At 34.5% G+C, this 17,726-nt stretch overlaps 1 protein-coding gene, 1 non-coding gene and 1 pseudogene across 2 annotated transcripts; all 3 read left to right on the top strand.

The window, feature by feature from the left end:
- Nucleotides 1–514: 514 nt before the first annotated feature.
- On the top strand, nucleotides 515–588 carry TRNAT-AGU. The gene has a single exon. It is a non-coding gene; the product is annotated as a tRNA-Thr (tRNA).
- A 756-nt stretch (nucleotides 589–1,344) lies between these two features.
- On the top strand, nucleotides 1,345–4,246 carry LOC111804833 (annotated as a pseudogene).
- A 2,329-nt stretch (nucleotides 4,247–6,575) lies between these two features.
- LOC111804977 (transcription factor bHLH66-like) lies at nucleotides 6,576–10,158 on the top strand. Its single transcript, XM_023689825.1, has 7 exons — nucleotides 6,576–7,030; nucleotides 7,145–7,240; nucleotides 7,321–7,488; nucleotides 7,563–7,628; nucleotides 8,652–8,717; nucleotides 8,835–8,906; nucleotides 9,610–10,158. The coding sequence occupies exons 1-7, from the start codon at nucleotides 6,605–6,607 to the stop codon at nucleotides 9,970–9,972; spliced, it is 1,257 nt and encodes a 418-aa protein (XP_023545593.1). The 5' UTR covers nucleotides 6,576–6,604; the 3' UTR covers nucleotides 9,973–10,158.
- The last annotated feature ends 7,568 nt before the right edge of the window (nucleotides 10,159–17,726 follow it).

The following is a 17,726-nucleotide window of genomic DNA, read 5'->3' as shown; positions in this document are numbered from 1 at the left end:
AAAAAAAAAAAAGAAAAAAGCTTAAATTCTAAGGACAAAAATGATTAGTTTATAAAAATATATAATAATGTTGCAACAAATAAGTAATAAATACATTAAAATTTAGAAAATAAAAGATAAAAGACAAATTCAATAAATAAATAAACAAAAAAAAAAAAAAAAAAAAAAAACTAAAATTTAGAAAATTATCAATATATTTAAATTTAATAAATTAATTTACATTTTAGTCTCTAAAATGGAATTAAATGTCTGTTTGGTCGAGAATGATATATTTAAAAGTCACAAATTTATTAAATATAAAATTTAAATTTATATCAATTAATTTTTAATATTTTAAATTAAGAACATATAAAACACAACTTTAAAAATTTAGATATTTAAGGGAAACAAAATAAAAAGGATATATTAAACATTTCAGTTAATTTAGCAAATTTATTATTTTCTTTTTAAAATGTTGTATATCCTTGAATAAACTTAGTAGTAATAAAATATTGTTAAGAATTGCAAACATAAAGCTTTCATAGCTCAGTTGGTTAGAGCACCCGTTTAGTAAGCGGGAGGTCTTGAGTTCGACTCTCAATGAAAGCAATTTTTGAAATTATTATTTCCTCTTTCTCCCGCAACTGTAAAATCCAATTAATTTCCATCAATAAATATAACAATTTTGAATTATATAACTTTGCAATTTAATATCTAAAATATTATATTATTTATTCATTTTAATTAATTATTGTTTTGTAATATTAAACATTTAATTTGAAGAAGGAATAAAAACATAATAATTATTAAAGCACTTAACTAAAATATAATTAAACTTTGAATTATACTCTCCATAAATTCCTGAGAATAGTTTTGAATTTTATGTTAGTGACAAACACGTCTCCATCACCCGCCCAACTTTCGTGGAGGAGAGACTATTTAATGAACTTATAGATAATTGAAATGATAATTGATGTTTTATCTACTGAGTTACATTCAGAATTTGTAAATAACAGGACCCTCAAAATAAGAGAATAACAGGACCCTCAAAATAAGAGAATTGGGTTGGGTATCGATTTAAGCAAAAAAGAGAAGTCAAAATAAGAACGTTATCGAATGAGCTTCGAACCTTGTTTAAGGTTTATCTTAGGTGAAAATTTAACTTATTTGAATAATAATTGATATGTACTTCTTTTGAGATCAGAGATTCAAATCTCCATGATTTTCTTCTATTCTCGTCGAATTCTGAGATTCTGAAGTTCGATTTACGAGACATTTGTTGAAAAATTGTTGGCGGTTAATAGAAATGTTTGTGAAGTATGAGGGTGTTTAGACGGAAATTTATGCCTGTAAGGTGTTTGATAAAAAGCCTGTAACCAAGAGGAGGTTAATAAAGTGATGGAAATAGCCAAAGCTGCTCAGGAATCATGGGCAAAGACTCCATTGTGGAGGAGAGCTGAGGTTCTTCACAAAGCTGCTGCGATTTTGACAGAACACAAAGCCCCCATTGCTGAGTGCTTGGTGAAGGACATTGCAAAGCCGGCCAAAGATGCAGTGACCGAGGTACTGTTGTTGTTTTTGTTGGATTGTAGCTTTCTCCATGAAAAATATGAAGTGGTAATGGTTTGAATACGTTTGAATGGTGTGAAGGTTGTGAGGTCTGGAGATCTTGTTTCATATTGTGCTGAAGAAGGTGTTAGGATCTTGGGAGAGGGGAAGTTCTTGGTTGCTGATAGTTTTCCTGGAAATGAAAGGACCAAATATTGCCTTACTTCCAAGGTACATGTTCTCCTCTTCTTCTCTGCTATGTCTAGGACAAGACTACTTTTAGATGATAACGCACATTCTGTCTCAACCGTTCATCTTTCGACTTTGTATGGCTAACGTTTTACTGAAACATACCCTGAACTTTACCTTTGATCTTTCATAAATGTTTTAAAAGATCTTTAGAATAGAAACTTGTTAGAACGTTGGATGAAAATTGAGTAATGGAACGGTGTGATGGTGACATGAATTGTAACTTGTGACATGGAATGATGTGATGGTAACTTGAATCGGAACATAAAAAGGGATCTTATCAAATTGTTCTAACCTAGGATAATAAGCCTTACTTCACTATCGAGAAACGAAAGAAGACTTTCATCTCCAAGTTTAACTTAGACATAGCTTGCTTCTTTTTGGGTGTGAAGCAGTGTCAAACCAAAATACCAAACAAGTATTAGCTCTCCCTGAAAAGGAGGTGATCCAACCACACCTTCCAGTATGGCTACCTTGTTATGACTTCACTCCAGTCACTAGCCTTGCCTTCGGCTTTCCCTCCTTGTGGTTAAGGTAACGACTTCGGGCATGACTAGCTCTCATAGTGTGACGGGCGGTGTGTACAAGGCCCGGGAACGAATTCACAGCCGAATGGCTGACCAACAATTACTAGCGATTCTGGCTTCATGTAGGCGAGTTGCAGCCTACCATCCGAACTGAAAACGAGTTTTTGGAGTGGTAACCTGAAAGAGAAATTGGGACCTAACAACATTTGAAGTCTCAATTTCCACCCAACATTTTACTAGATTTATCCAATATTTTATTCTCCTTCCCAACCGAGGTAGATCTCACAAATGGGTGATCTCACAAATAGGTGTCAAGTAAGTTGCTCAATACTTATTTTGTTTTGATGACAGTGGCCAAAGGTGTACTGCTGTCAAGGTTGTTTTGGCAATGGAGTCCATCGCAGATGCTTTGGTGGAGAAAGTAAAGGCCCGTGTGGCTAAATTAAGTGTTGGTGCACCTAAAGACGACTCAGACATTACTCCAGTCGTGACCAGGTCGTTGGCGAATTTCATTGAAGGGTTGGTAATGGATGCAAAGGATAAGGGAGCAACATTGTGCCCATTAGACAAACACGACTCTCCACAATGGTATGATATTTTCCACTTTGAGCATAAGCTCTCGTAGCTTTGCTTTGGACTTTCTCAAAAGGCCGCATACCAATAGATAGTATTCCTTTATTATAAACCCATGATCATTCCCTAAATTAGTCGATATGGGAGTTTCATCCAACCGTGCCAAGAGTACAGAAGAGAAGAGAAGGCAACCTGATATGGCCATTGTTGATATGAGGATCGCATGGGAGGAACCTTTTGGACCAGTTTTTCCAGTCATTAGGATCAGTTATATTGAAGAAGGGATCCACCATTGTAATGCTAGCAACTTTGGACTTCAGGTACGGATATTTCTCCCTCTCATCCTTCCTACTAGAAACAAGTTGAGATTAGAACAGTTTTGAGAATGATATTCTGTTTATAGAACAAAAATTATGTCAAAACAGGGATTTGTCTTCACAAAGGACCTCAACAAGCGATATTGATAAGCGATACAATGGAAACCGGGACAGTTCAAATCAACTCTACCCTTGCTCGAGGACCCGATCATTTCTCGTTCCAGGTACAATAAATATCTACATTTCCACCTTTTTTTTCAAAACGATTATTGATAAGGAAACCCTAAGTAGTTGAATCTAAAAACTCTCGTAAGTGCCTAGATATGTAAACCCTTAGTTCATAAATGCAAAAAAAAAACCCTAAACCAATTTGATTTCGTTCCAAATGATTTCAACTCCTGGGAATTTGATCTAACAACCTTATCGAAGAATAAGACCTTTAGATCTAGATATGTCTAAAAACCTCAAAATGATAAGGAAGCAAAGGGAAATTAAGATTCGGATTACCTTGTTGATCAAATATCTCAAGGCAAAAACACTTGTTTGAGATTCGAATCACTTCACAAGAAAGATCGATCATGTAAAGCTTGAATGATTCTAAACATGCAACCTGAACTACATAGACTTGCAAAGAAACTTAGCTCTTTGACTAAATGAAAGCATAAATGTTCTTTTTACTACATTTTCTCGATCCACTTTACAAGGACAACATACATGACTTTATATAACCTCAAAATGAGAACTCTTAACATTCCATGAGATATTTCAAGAGTCGTAACTTTTATACTTTATGACCATAATTAGTCACTGTGTATGTGTAAATGTGATGAAATACCATAACTCTGAATCATCCTCCACAAAAAAACTTGTAACCATCTAAGAATAAACTAAACTCAATTACGATTGAGATGTCTTAGTTCATATCAGTTATCGTGTTCATGGATCTAGGCGCGTGGAATTGGTTCTCAAGGAGTCACCAACAGCATAAACATGATGACCAAAGTGAAGACCACAGTTATCAACTCGCCAACACCTTCCTACACCATGGGTTAGTCTCTTATTTTTAAGTCAACGAACAACGCGTGGAAGTGGAAATTTGAGCCTCTAACCTTTATTGTCTTTTATATAACGAGTTGGTCGGTGATTGATATAACAACGTTTTGATTTTGAGTTATTGCATTTAATCTTTAATGATATAAAGACGACAAAGCTGATAATGAGGCGAGTTACGATTAGATATGTCCATTTAACCTACCCTCCGGTGAGAAGTTTCCATTTAAACGGAAATGAAGGAGAGAGGGGGAAGATTTTTCTTTTTTTAGCAAAACGGGGCCAAGATGGGCATTATATTCTCCAATCTCAGTCCTACCTCACTTTTATGTTGAAGACTATGTTGGATTTATTAGAACGTATATTTTTTAAATAAAAATTATATTAAAAACGAAAAATTACCCATTAAAAATACTAATTAATTTGAAAAATATATTAAAAAATGGATAATCTATGGAGTCCCGTAGACGTTGAGAGAAAGTATAACAGTTATGAATATTTTTATTAATTTAGCTTTTTTTTCAAATAAATAAAATTTTAGAAAATCACTCTCATAAATTAATTATAAATATTATTAAAAAAATAATGTCACACTTTCTATCATTCCCTTAATCTAAACTTTGTAAACCCTTAGTTATACACCATGTGATATGATATTAAATGTCACATGTGACATAAATCTTATTTGTTACTAAGAAAAAATAAATATCCCCAATATATATATATATAATAAAGTGGCAACCATAGCCACCTAGCTTGTTTTGGAAATCCCAAAATATTTAATTAATAAAAGTAATGATCATATGATAGACAAATATTTATTTTATTCTTATTTTAAATTTGATTTATTCCTCATAGCTGTTATAGTTCACATATAAATCTTTAACCCAATTCTATATGAACTTGATATAATATTTAATGACCATTAAAAAAAACCAAGAGCGTATAAATAATGACAAAATAATAATATTAAATAATGTTTTATTCATCTGTATCCATCCATCTACGAGATACGTTGTATAATGATAATTTAGTTGCATAAGAATATCAGTATATTTAAACATATTAAATTACGTACTAGAACTAGAATTGGTGTCCCCTACACCGATTCAAAATCTCCATCCCAATTCTGACTCGAGAGGGTGATCCCCGAGATAAACGAACTAAACAAAAAAGGGCGCGGGAGCCCGCTCAAATTTTTTAGAGGTAAATGTTATTGATTTGCTATATGGTTGACTCATATTAAGTTGTAATGGTCCATATCTCAAATTTGGACTCCGAATTTAAATTTCAGTCCGATGTCCGATAACTCTAACATTTCTTGCATCACTGCTACATATAGGTTTTTTTTAAGCATATTTTGTCATCGTTCCTACTAATATTTTTTAAAATTTAAAAATTAAATAGACAGAAAATTTATAATCTAATTTTAGAAAAGTATTAAGAGTTTTTATATAATTAATAAATGGTAAAAATGGAAATAATTTAACGGTAATATTTTGTTTTTGAGTCAAAATGGTTGTTATAATTCAAAAAAGAATTTTCTTTTTTAATTAAAATTTATTTGTTGTTTGAAAAATTGACGCTCCTGATAATTAGTTAAACTAACTGTATTGCCGCGATTGGTGTTAAAATTAGTGGGAAAATAAATTAAAATAAAATGAAAATTAAGCTTGTGGCGGCTATTTTTTGAGGCCTACTTGGATATGTCTTTTCAAACTCCACTCGCTTCTTTAGATTATTTTCTCTCACGCGCTCAAAATCCTATTATTATTACAAATTTTGTCAATTTTTTGGACAAATATTGCTATATTAATGTCCAATGTCTTCAAATTTTGTACATTTTCTAGCCTATATTAATCATTATTCAATAAGTTAAATTAATTTTTTATATCTTTAAAACTGTGAACTAAATGGAGTTGAGAACGTAAATTACATTCGTCATTCCGTTCCCAATCTTGCATTTTCCCTATTAGCTAAACGAAACTGAAAACGAAAATAAAATAGGAACTTTTTCTGTCTCTGTCTCGAGATTATCTCTATACATATACAGACAGACATATTAAAAATTGTTATATCATTAAATTATTCGATAAAATAAAATAGAGAATTTGGAAGTACCTAGAGGAGAATTATATAAATTAATTGAGGATGTTTTGATAAATTTATCTAAAATCAATTTAATTAGTTTAATAAAAATGTAAAATTTGTAATATATATATATAATAAAAGAAAGTGAGCATCACGCGCTTCTTTGTTACTTGAAAATGACCAAATTGTCTTTATCTTCCACTATAAAATCTCAGTAATCCCACCTTCCATGGCTCCCTCACTCCTCTGTTTATTTCTCGCCGGACTGATATGAGACTCACCAACTCCCTCCCCGACCTCCATAGCCACCGCCGTAACCAACCACCGGAGACCGACGACTCTCAACTCCACCACCACCTTCAGACTTCCGTCTTCCATCCACCTTCCTTCTCCTCTGATGATTTCCTCGACCAAATCCTCTCCACCGCTCCCTCTCCCTGGGAACTCCCCATCGGACTTCCAAATCCCCACTCCAACCTCCCTCCTCAGCCACCGCCGCCATCTAATCCTGACAATGTCGCGTTTCAGATCGGCGACGCAACTCCAGCGGGCAAAATGGCCATGGCCTTGCTTCAACAGCAGTTACTCATGTCGAGAGGAATCGCCACCGTCTCCGATGATTCCAGTCTCCTTCCAATGCTTAGTAACGACGTCGTTGATGTCGAAGGCTCTTCGTCCTTCAAATGCCCTAATCCGGTACTCAAAATCAAACTCTCAAATCCAATCGCTAATCGTTCAATTCGTAAATTAGGTTTCGATTTGGTACCATTTCGATCTTATTCCTGTAAATTAATTTCATAAATCCTTCAGATTAACCACGGCTCTATCATTCCCTCAATCTTCAACGAATTCACCGGGTTTCTGAACGCCTCTGGTTCCAGCCAGAACCAGAATCAATTTCAGGCAGTAAGTAGAGTTCGATTCAATCGTACACTTCAAAAAATAACCTCACCATTATTTTAAAGCTTCATTTCACCAATCTGCAGGGAAATTCAAATTCACAGAAACAGAACTTCATAGCTCCGGTATCAATCAATCCTCCACCTCCGTCTGTCCCTGGCTCCGGCGGTGGTTCTGCAACATCAGCTCAGCCCCGGCAGAGAGTCAGAGCTCGGAGAGGACAAGCCACAGATCCTCACAGTATAGCGGAAAGAGTAATTAACTTCCTCCGTTTATTTTCATTTTCATTTTTGGAATTTTCATTTTCTTACTTTGTAATTGTTAACAGTTACGAAGAGAACGAATTGCAGAGAGAATGAAAGGTCTGCAAGAACTGGTTCCCAACGCGAACAAGGTCAGTTTCGTCTTTTCCATTTCTCTAGGGTCTTTTTCGTAATTTCGCTTACACGTGTCGACAGCAGGTTCCCTTTTAATTTATTCGACGGCTCTGGTTCTGCCACGTCAAATTATCATAATCTCTATCTGTATATTTTGTATTTCTCGGCCGGAGACCGTACTCTTAGTTTGCGGGATTTGCAGCCCCAAATAAAGTATCATAAGGAATCCAAAATTTAAAATAAGCTTAAATTATATATATAATTTATTTATAAGATAAGAAAAAGAATTAAGAATATTATTTTAAGATGTGTGGTTGATTTAGCTTATTTGAATGAACAAAGTCTCCAAATTATTGTTGAATACATTCTTTTAATAAAATATGTCAACATGTGTAAAGTACAGAAAGATTTTAAATAGTATACAAGCTTCTAATACCATTTTCTTTAATGGGTTGGGTATGTTTTCTCGAGATTCAAACTCTTTTAGTATAATACAAATAATATGCTCGTTGAACTATGTTCAAGTCGATTTCATGTCACTTGAGATTCCAATCTAATTTGAGACTCAATCTTAGTATAATACAAATGAAAAAGTTTATGATTTGATCTTTCTATTCTTTGGTTGTTGGATTTTTTGTATTGTTTTCGTTGGGTTCAACACAACATATAGCGATGTAGATTTGAACCCTGATCCACTAATCGATGTTATATTTGCTAACTAGTCGTTTGGGAAATGTTTGGTCTGATTTTGTGCTCGTAGTTTATTTGATCTCTCATTCTATAGTTGTTGAGTATTTTGTATTGTTTTCGCTGAGTTAAACACAACATATAGCGGTGGAGATTTAAATTCTGATCCAGTGATGGATGTTGTATTAGTTAACTAGTCGTTTGAAAAATGTTTGGTGTGATTTTGATTATATTTAGTTGAAGTTATATTATTTGGAAGGTATTGGTAGGAATAATAATAATAATAATGATGATGATGGAAATGATAGAATAAGTGGGATGATTGTAAAGAGGTTGGGTTTTTGGAATGACAGACAGACAAGGCTTCAATGCTGGATGAGATCATAGACTACGTAAAGTTCCTTCAGCTTCAAGTCAAAGTAATCTTTCTTTATCTTTTATCTTTCTGTGCCTTGTTTCTCTCACAACTGTTACAGACATTCAAGATAACTTAAACAAATTTGTATTGCTTTTCTTTGTTGGCTCTTTGCTTGCAGGTTCTGAGCGTCAGCAGATTGGGCGGTGCCACCGCCGCCATGCCTTCCCTTCTACCCGATTCTTCCACTCAGGTATCACCCCCATCACTTCTGACAATGTTGGAATTTTATATTTGATGGGATAATTCTATCCGCTCTAAATCGACTTAAACTTATAATTTAATTGAGTTTAGTGTTTATAGATTTTAAAGTTCTTTTTGTTAGACGAACACGATTCTCCCTCCACAATGATATGATATTGTCCATAAGCTCTAAGCTCTCGTGGTTTATTAATTTTGCTTTGGGCTTTCCCCAAAAGGCCTCATACCAATGAAGTATAAACCTATGATCATTCCCTAAATTAGCAGATGTGAGACACTTCCATCATCCAAACACTTTTTAGATGTCGATGGTATTTAATTTTCGAATCTTGGAACGAATTCCAGGTCGTTGAATTTTGTGTTGAGCTTGAAAGTTTGTAGATTTGTGAATTTCTTTTTGGTTCGGCATGAATTTTGTGGTAGAATGTGAGTGGTCGGGTAGTAGGTTTGAATCCTAAAGGATAGGAATGAGGGCCCATTGAAAACTACTCTAGAGGAAGAAATTAAAGTCTCCATACACGCATAATCATGGAAAAGGACGTTTGGAATAATCCTTAATTCATGATTTGTCATGTCTTAAAAAGTCAACCTATCGAGCTTGATGAGCTTTGATATTCTATTAGATAAATATAAATTATGTACCTTATAATAATGGTAAGATCTCTTCTTATTTTTGATGTGGGATCTTCTTTTAGGGTGGCACTGATTGCAACTTGTCCAACGAAACCGGTGGGGCTGTTGGACAGACCTCTACCGGAGGTCCGACGAGTAACGACACGATGGCGATAACGGAGAACCAGGTGGTGAAGTTAATGGAGGAGGACATGGGCTCCGCCATGCAGTACTTACAAGGCAAAGGCCTCTGCCTCATGCCCATCTCTCTCGCCACCGCTATCTCTGCTGCCACGTGTCACAGCCGCCCCATCACGACATCGAAGGGCGGAGGAGATGCCCCCACTTCTCCCAGCCTCTCGGCGTTGACCAGTCAGTCAACCGTCTTGGGTAACGGCACCGTCGACAGAGCGGTCAGAGACTCTGCCTCCGTTTCGCGGCCGTGAGTTGACGAGATTATGTAAACGGAGAATCGAACGTTGACTTGGTAAGCCAATGCCGACTAAAGTCTATGGAAATATGGCTCCTCTTTAGTGACTCAATACGGCGCCGTATTTGCCTAGCCTTTAGTAGGGAAGAAATTGTATATTCCCTTTTTTTTTTCTTTATTAAAAATTAAGTGTTTTTTTTTTGTTTTTTTTTGGTGATGAAATTAAATAAAATATTGAGTAATAATGGGCTTAATAAAAAAATGATTATGATTAATCTTAATATGATTGCTTTTGCGTAGGCCATATGGACCCCTTATATGAAGATTAAAGAACATAATTTGATTAATTAAGTGTTGGTTGGTGTTTGTTTGTTGATTTAAGAAGTAGATTAGGACTTAAGTCAACCCCTAATTATTCTAATTAATTTGTTTTATTTAAATAAACATGCTGACGTGTCAAATTGTTAACTTTAATTATGGAAGCTTAAACCAATTTGATTCCATTTTTATGATTCAACTTTGACCTAAGTTATTTTAATTGTTTTGTTTTTCTTTAAAATCAAATATTCAACTCAACCCTGTCTCGAGTTGGAGTCAAATAAACGAACATTAAACTAGTTTAGAGAATGATCATGGGTTTATAAACAAAAAATACTCTCCATTTGTATGAGGTTTTTCGGGGAAGCCCAAAGCAAAACTATGAGAACTTATGCTCAAAGTGAACAATATTATACCATTGTGGAGAGTCGTGTTCATCTGACACAACCTAACGATAGAAATTGAACAGCAACATATCTATATTTTATTTGAAATATTAAAAGAATATTGAAAATTAATAAATAATGTTCCTTTTAACCCAACCCGAAAATAGATAGTTGGGCTCGAGTCCTACTCAGATCATTTAGATCACCAGTTTACGTCCGAAATTTTTTTCAACTCAACCCGTGTACATCCTTAAGAAAAAAAATGAGGCGTTGAAACGTTAGGGACTATTATTATTTGTAGCCCTACATGATATTCTAAGTGGGCCTGCTTGGGCTGAAAATAATGGGCCGGACCATCTGGTTTTCAGTTCGACTCCCCAACCAGCCCAACCAATTTCTTGGGCCTGTTATATTGGTGGATCGTACTTTCCACGCTTGGATTAGAGTATAATTAAATGAATAAATAATGTATTTACTTTACAAGTATTTTTAAGGTTCAATTATTCAAAAATAATTTTGAGAAAAATAATAATAATAACAAGACTAAATTAGAGAGTGAAAAATTAAAATCTTCTCTAGGGTTCATTAACACGGTAGATTAAGTATCTGTACTCGTTAGTAAATAGTTCAATTTATATCCTTGCAACGATTGAACTAAAGAAAGAGAGAGAGATTAAAGAGCGTCCGTTTTTGGATATTTGACGTCAGTTAAGTAAATATTACGATATAGACAATAACGTCTTGTCTAAATTTCTTTCGAATTAATAAAGTATACATGAGTAGGAAATCATTAGCAACAGTTAGACTAGCTACGTCAGTTTTTAGGTTAAAATTTGTCCACGTGTGTTTTAATTGGGCATTCAGAATATGGGAGAAATAATACTCAACCAACCACATCATCCAACTCTATATGGTCTCAATTCATCTTGAATTTGTGAATTAATCAAATGTGACGGAGGATACCTATTTCCATAGTGGGACTTACTATTCGGTGCCTCTTTTAGAATTTTTCAATAAATTTCAATATCTATGAACCCGACAATCTGAACCGAACCGTTCCAACTCAAATTATAAGAGTTGGGTTGGGTTGGGTTGAGTTAACATTTCAAGTTGGGTTGCCGTTAACCCGAACTAAAAATAAAGGGTTGGGTTATAACCCGACTTTTTTTTGTTAGTCTAAAAAAATTTCTCAACCAACCCAACCGGACTCGTATACACCCCCTATTGTTTGTAATAGAATATCTAATGAAATATCAAAATAAATCAATATTCTCGATCCATATTCCTATTCCGACTATTAATTGATTAACTTATTATTATGGGTATTATTATAGTAAATAAGATAATGTCAGGATTTATCAAAAGTCAAACAATCAACGTACATTTAATTATTTAATATCCAAAAAATAATCTAATGCTAGGATTTTTTTTTTTTTTTTTTTTTTTTCTTCAAATTTGAAACATTTTATATATAGTATATGACCGAACATGTTCGTGCTAATTTTGAAACAATTGGATTGTGGATGACCGAACAAAACAATTGGATTGGATTGTGCTGATTTTGACCGAACATGTTCGTGCTGTATATGACCGAACAAAACAAAGATACAATTATGGATCTTTTTTCAATCTAACTCGACTCAACTTTTGTTAAGAAGAATCATGTCAGCAGTCACCGACTCTCAAAACGATTGGATTAAACACAAACACAACAACATTTCTTCCTAAAAAAATTATTGTTGTTCGGTAAGAATCGATGTCTTTTGCCTCAAAATTTTGGGGTTTCATCAAAATTTGATGGGTAAGAATATCATCATTTAGCTTAGACGCAATATGTCGCCGCCACCGCAACACAACCACTTGCTTTTGTCACCGCCACAACATAGTCAGCTAGTGTTTGTCTCACCGTTGCAGCTCAATTATTAAGAATTGGGAATGACTGAATCAAAGAAAACACAACTTGGTCAATTGGATACTGGTTCAATTCGATTTTGTCCCACTGGTTCAATTATTGGCCAAAATCGAGTGCTTCGATTCGATTTTGGGTTGACTTCGGATCCAATTTAACCTAAAATGAGCTTTTTTTAGATCATGAGGGAAAAAAAAAGCTAGCAACCCACTAAGAATTGTTAGTGGTACAAGTTGTTGAAACAAAAAGAAAGAGGAATTTTCTTTTCATATTTTTGGGTTTGTGGTGTTTGTTCATAGCCCTAATTAGTGCAATGTTTGGAGATTTCAAAATCTTTGCTTTGCTTTTTACAAATGTGGAAGACTACTCAATATGCACAAAATCAAATTCCTCTCAAACAACGAAAAGAAGTCAATGTAGAGTGATCGAGACATTATTCCAATATCAATATCTTACGTTCTAGATATACGAGTCTATAGATATCCAATCTCTCATGCATGACTTCTAGGGCTTCAATGAAGTTGGTAGCTTCAGAACCGTTAAATTATAAGTTTGATCTACCGTTTCTGTTGAACCTTCTAACACATAGGACCATGTGATTGTTGGTAATGATAGGTGATAGAGGTTATAGAGTCCATGTCTCAGCCATATAAGATTGTGTTTTTCTCGTGACGGAATAGAAAAACAGGAACAGACCCAACCGAGCTATCTTTGACTAGAGTGAATAGAAGGTATTCACTAGTTGATGCAACTATGCCACCTCTCCAAATTTTTATGGTCAGTACTCGATGCATTGAATTTCTAACAAATGCTTTATATTGATGCAAGATTTGATCATTCACACCACTAATAAAAAAATTTATAAGAGTGTCCATTCATCAGCCTTTTTTTCATCAGAGATGAGGTCAGATGAGTTGAATTTGGTAAACAAAATTATTGAAATAGGCTCGGATGAACTATGTGAAATGATATTAAGAGTGAAATCGTTATATGAGCTCAGTGAAACCAGTCGTACCTATGAATGAGAGCCTAAGTTGTGTATACTAAAGTTGAAGTGCTATGAGGCTTAGAACCCTAAGCTCGTACGACAGGTACCCTAACTAGGGTTTCTAACTCGTAAAAGTTTACGTATTCATGAAATATAACAAGCTCGAGGTTTTGGATAAACGAACTTACATACCGAACATTGACTCAACTCGTTAGGTTACGAAACAATAGGTTTAATGCATATTTAAGAACTTTGTTGCCATTGGCATGGTGAGTGTCCCTTGTTTAACGCAGTCACATCCCCCTCTTGTCCAATGTGCAGAATCCAAACCAAAATTGAGCCACAAAAGTTGACAAAATGTCCCTACCACCACCATTATTGAATCAATCTGATTGCTCCAAATCAAACTAACCCTAAGCCCATTATGGCTTCTCCACACAAATTATGAAAACAATGCTTCAAAGATTGAACATTAACCCAATCTCCATCTCCCTTGTTCTTCATCTTTCATGTCTTTTCTCCCTTCAATCCCTATTAGTCAACTCTCTCTTTCATCAATCTTTTTTCTTGATCTCACTTGGCTTTAGGGTTTTTTGTTTCATTGGTTTTCGATACGATCCAAAACCCAATACAAAAAGATTGAACTTTTTGTCAACGGTGAGAGGGACTGTAACAGCCCAAATCCACCGTTAGCAAATATTATCTCTCTGGGTTTTCCTTTTCAGAGAGGTTTTCACACCCTTATAAAGAATGTTTCGTTCTCCTCCCCAATCAATGTAGGATCTCACAGGAACAAGACATTCGTTATAAGCATGTGGAAACCTCTCCCTACCTATGTTTTTAAAACACGTCTGCTAGGGAGAGGTTTTCACACCCTTATAAAGAATGTTTCGTTCTCCTCCCTAATCATTGTGGGATCTCACATGAACAAAACGTTCGTTATAACCATGTGGAAACCTCTCCCTACATATGAGTAAACCCAAAAGAGAAAACCCAAAGAGGACAATTTCAGTTAGTGGTGGACTTTGGCTGTTACATGAACGGATAAACTTGCTTTTCTATGTACTATCCATCACCTCCGCATAATTATTAGAAGAAGTCAGAGGTCAGAATCAGGCAATCGATAAATCGTTGGGAGACGTAAAAGAGAGATTACATAATTTATTACATAATGAATGAGTAGTGAATAGTGGTGGTTGTCCATGTCTTTATATATAGCTTTGTTATGAAAAGAAATCAAGATTGAGAGAGAGAGAGAGAGAGAGAGAAGAAGAAGAAGAAGAAGAAGAAAACCCTAATGAATCTTTGTGTGTTTGTATGATGAAAAGAAGTTGTTGGGGTTTGGGAAGAGCTGACAGAAGAGAGTGAGCACACACTGCAAGCAATTGTATGAGAAAAGTTCATACCTTTACCAGTTTGTGCTCATTTCTCTTTCTGTCAGGCCCCTCTTTCTTCACTCCCTCTTCCCCTTCTCTTTACTTCATTCAATAACCTTCTTCTTTTTCTTTTTCTAAGGACCCGAACCCAAACATCGAGCATCGAGGAGCGAAACATGGAAGAAGGGAGTTCGAGCAATGTATATGACGATGACGACGAGCAACAATGCATCACGAGAATGAAAGTAAGCGATGATGTTGTTTGTGAATAAAACATCTTCTATGTTGCATCATGATATTAAGTCTCATGCATATGTATGCTCGTAAAGTCATGAAATATTGAAACATTTTCACTTTTACATTCTATATGGTTTACGTCAGCTGGAGAGAGAAACGAAACATTTTTTACAAGGGTGTGGAGATTTCTTCCTAGCAGACGTGTTTTAAAGTTGTGAGGCTGATGGTGATATCTGTTAGCGGTGGGCTTGGGCGGTTGCAATTTGACTTTTTCGTTCTATATGATTTACGTGAGATTTCACATTGGTTGGAGATGGGAACGAAGCAATCTTTATAAGAGTGTGTAAATTTCTCCCTAGTAGACGCGTTTTAAAGCTGTGAGGCTGATGGCGATACGTAGTGAGCTGAAGCGGACAATTTTTGCTAGCAAACTCGAATAACTACTTGAAAAGTGAAGCATGTCTACAAACTTGGAGAACATAAAGGTGTTGTGCGGATAATCGATGTGTATAAAAGTGATACATACTTGTGTTCTAACTCAGCAGTGTATCACTAACGGGATATTTTTAAACTTGCATTTTAGAGTTTATGTTTTACAATGACTTTCCGAAGATCCCAAATAAAAATTTTAATTGTTCTAAAGATAATGTTTTGTCTCATACTTTTTCTCGCGAGTTTTCAATTACTTTTAGCATGCATGTAATAACGTCTTAGTTAGTCTAAGTTCAAAAAGTCGGATCGTTATGACTAACCCGAAACCCGAAACCCGAACCGAATAACTTTAACCTAAGTTTCTTACCATTTGGGCTTTTAAACTTTTGGGCCTTGGATATGGGCCTTGACCCAGTCAAAGATCCTTGAATAAAAGGGCCTCTTTTTATTACAATTTGCAATTATGGGCCAAAATTTCTAAAGATAAAAAGTATATTAAAAAAAATAAATTAGGTTTTGCACAATATTGGTAAATAGAATGGTAAAAAAATATAGTGAGTGAATTTCCATAAAGACCCTTCACATTTTTTCTTCTTTGAATACACACCGAGCGTCGACGGATGACGAGGATGTCAACAAACAACGATTGTTGGTTACGACAGTTATAAACAATGGTAAACCTCCGAATAGCGAGACCAAACCCCGTTGCCTCAGGACAGGAAAGAAGAAAGGAGATCTGCTCATAGTGACCATCGAACCTTGGGCCCGAAGTATAAGTCAGTATGTGTCCCGTGAGAGAGGAAGCTTCCGGACCACCTTTTCCAGCCAGATAGCGAGCGATCACTCAACAATTCACACTAAGAGAGGCCGCCAAGGCGAAGTTCTTTCATTCCTTTACCGAGCTACGGATCCAAGAGCGCCCGACTCAAAAGATTAGGCTATTTCAAATTTGTGGGTATATTTTAACGACAAAGAACAATTGTATTTGTGGATTTACTTCAGTTCTGAGCGTTTTACCGAAGCATATATTTTCAAATTTCTTTATTTTGACGATTTAACATTTTATAAACTCGACATTTTTTTTACCTTCATCGTAATATGATCATATTACCTACTTGTCTTGATAACCCTAAACCCTAAAATTAAGCGTGTTTTGCTTATAACAATTTTATGTTAGGAGATCTCGTACTCATTTTTCTAGGATGAATGAAAAGGAAGCGGAGCTGTTATTGGCTTAAAATCACTTCTCACGAGACTAAAGTAAATTGAGTATAATTCAACCAGTTAAAACATGATTTTCGACTCAGAGGTCAAACGTTTCAACAAAATGATGACGTGGGAATCTCGGGCATTTTCATCAATCTCATCATGCCCGTGTTCATTTCAATATTAATTTTTTAATTTAAAAAATGGTGAAATAATTGAAGACTTTAGAGAATGACTGATTTGAATAATTGAAAATTAATTTAAGAGATAACATTATTTTATTAGGAATGGAATAAGGTTCGTTCTTTTTGTACATCAAATCATTTTTAATTTGTCTATTTCATTACCTAATTACAATTATTTAAAGTTTCTTTTTAGTTTTTAAATTCATTATTTTTGCTTTTTCAGCTTTTGAATAATCTCGTTTTTTTTGTTTTGTTTTGTTAAGATATCGATATGACATGAATTTATTAATTTTATATATCATAGTGTTCGTGCATTGTGTTAGGCTCGGTTTAACAACTTTTAAACTTAATTCAGTCGTTCCATAATAAATTTTATCGGTTTAAACCGTTCTTGCTTAATCCAATCCAACCATAAATTTGTTAGTTGAGTTGGTTTGGGTTTTTATTAAATTTTTTAGTTTTAATAAAAAAAAAAAACAACTCTTTATTTATTTTAAATAATTTAATATTTACAACTCAGTCTAATTATATTTGTTTTAAATTAACAATAAATTCAAGTTATTTCCGTTTAACCCAATGGAAGAACCAATCCAACTCATAAAATATTTATTTATTTGAACTCAACCCGACTCAAACCGTACGAGTTGAATTGGGTTGATAGAATTTTTTGGGTCAATGAATTTTTTTGAATATTCTCACTCGACCTTATTTTATTTATGCACACATTTTTTAA

This window comes from Cucurbita pepo, chromosome LG11 (genome assembly GCF_002806865.2).
Source record: "Cucurbita pepo subsp. pepo cultivar mu-cu-16 chromosome LG11, ASM280686v2, whole genome shotgun sequence".
Lineage (NCBI taxonomy): Eukaryota > Viridiplantae > Streptophyta > Magnoliopsida > Cucurbitales > Cucurbitaceae > Cucurbita > Cucurbita pepo.
The sequence above is the reverse complement of the archived record's forward strand: the minus strand, read 5'-3'. Positions and strand labels throughout refer to the sequence as shown.

What these genes read in the sequence shown, in the direction of transcription:
- LOC111804977 (XM_023689825.1), top strand. Translation starts at nt 6,605, where the DNA reads ATGAGACTCACCAACTCCCTCCCCGACCTCCATAGCCACCGCCGTAAC. An exon ending in TGGTTCCCAACGCGAACAAG is followed by an intron (nt 7,629 to 8,651) that starts GTCAGTTTCGTC and finishes TTGGAATGACAG; the next exon opens with ACAGACAAGGCTTCAATGCT. An exon ending in TCCTTCAGCTTCAAGTCAAA is followed by an intron (nt 8,718 to 8,834) that starts GTAATCTTTCTT and finishes CTTTGCTTGCAG; the next exon opens with GTTCTGAGCGTCAGCAGATT.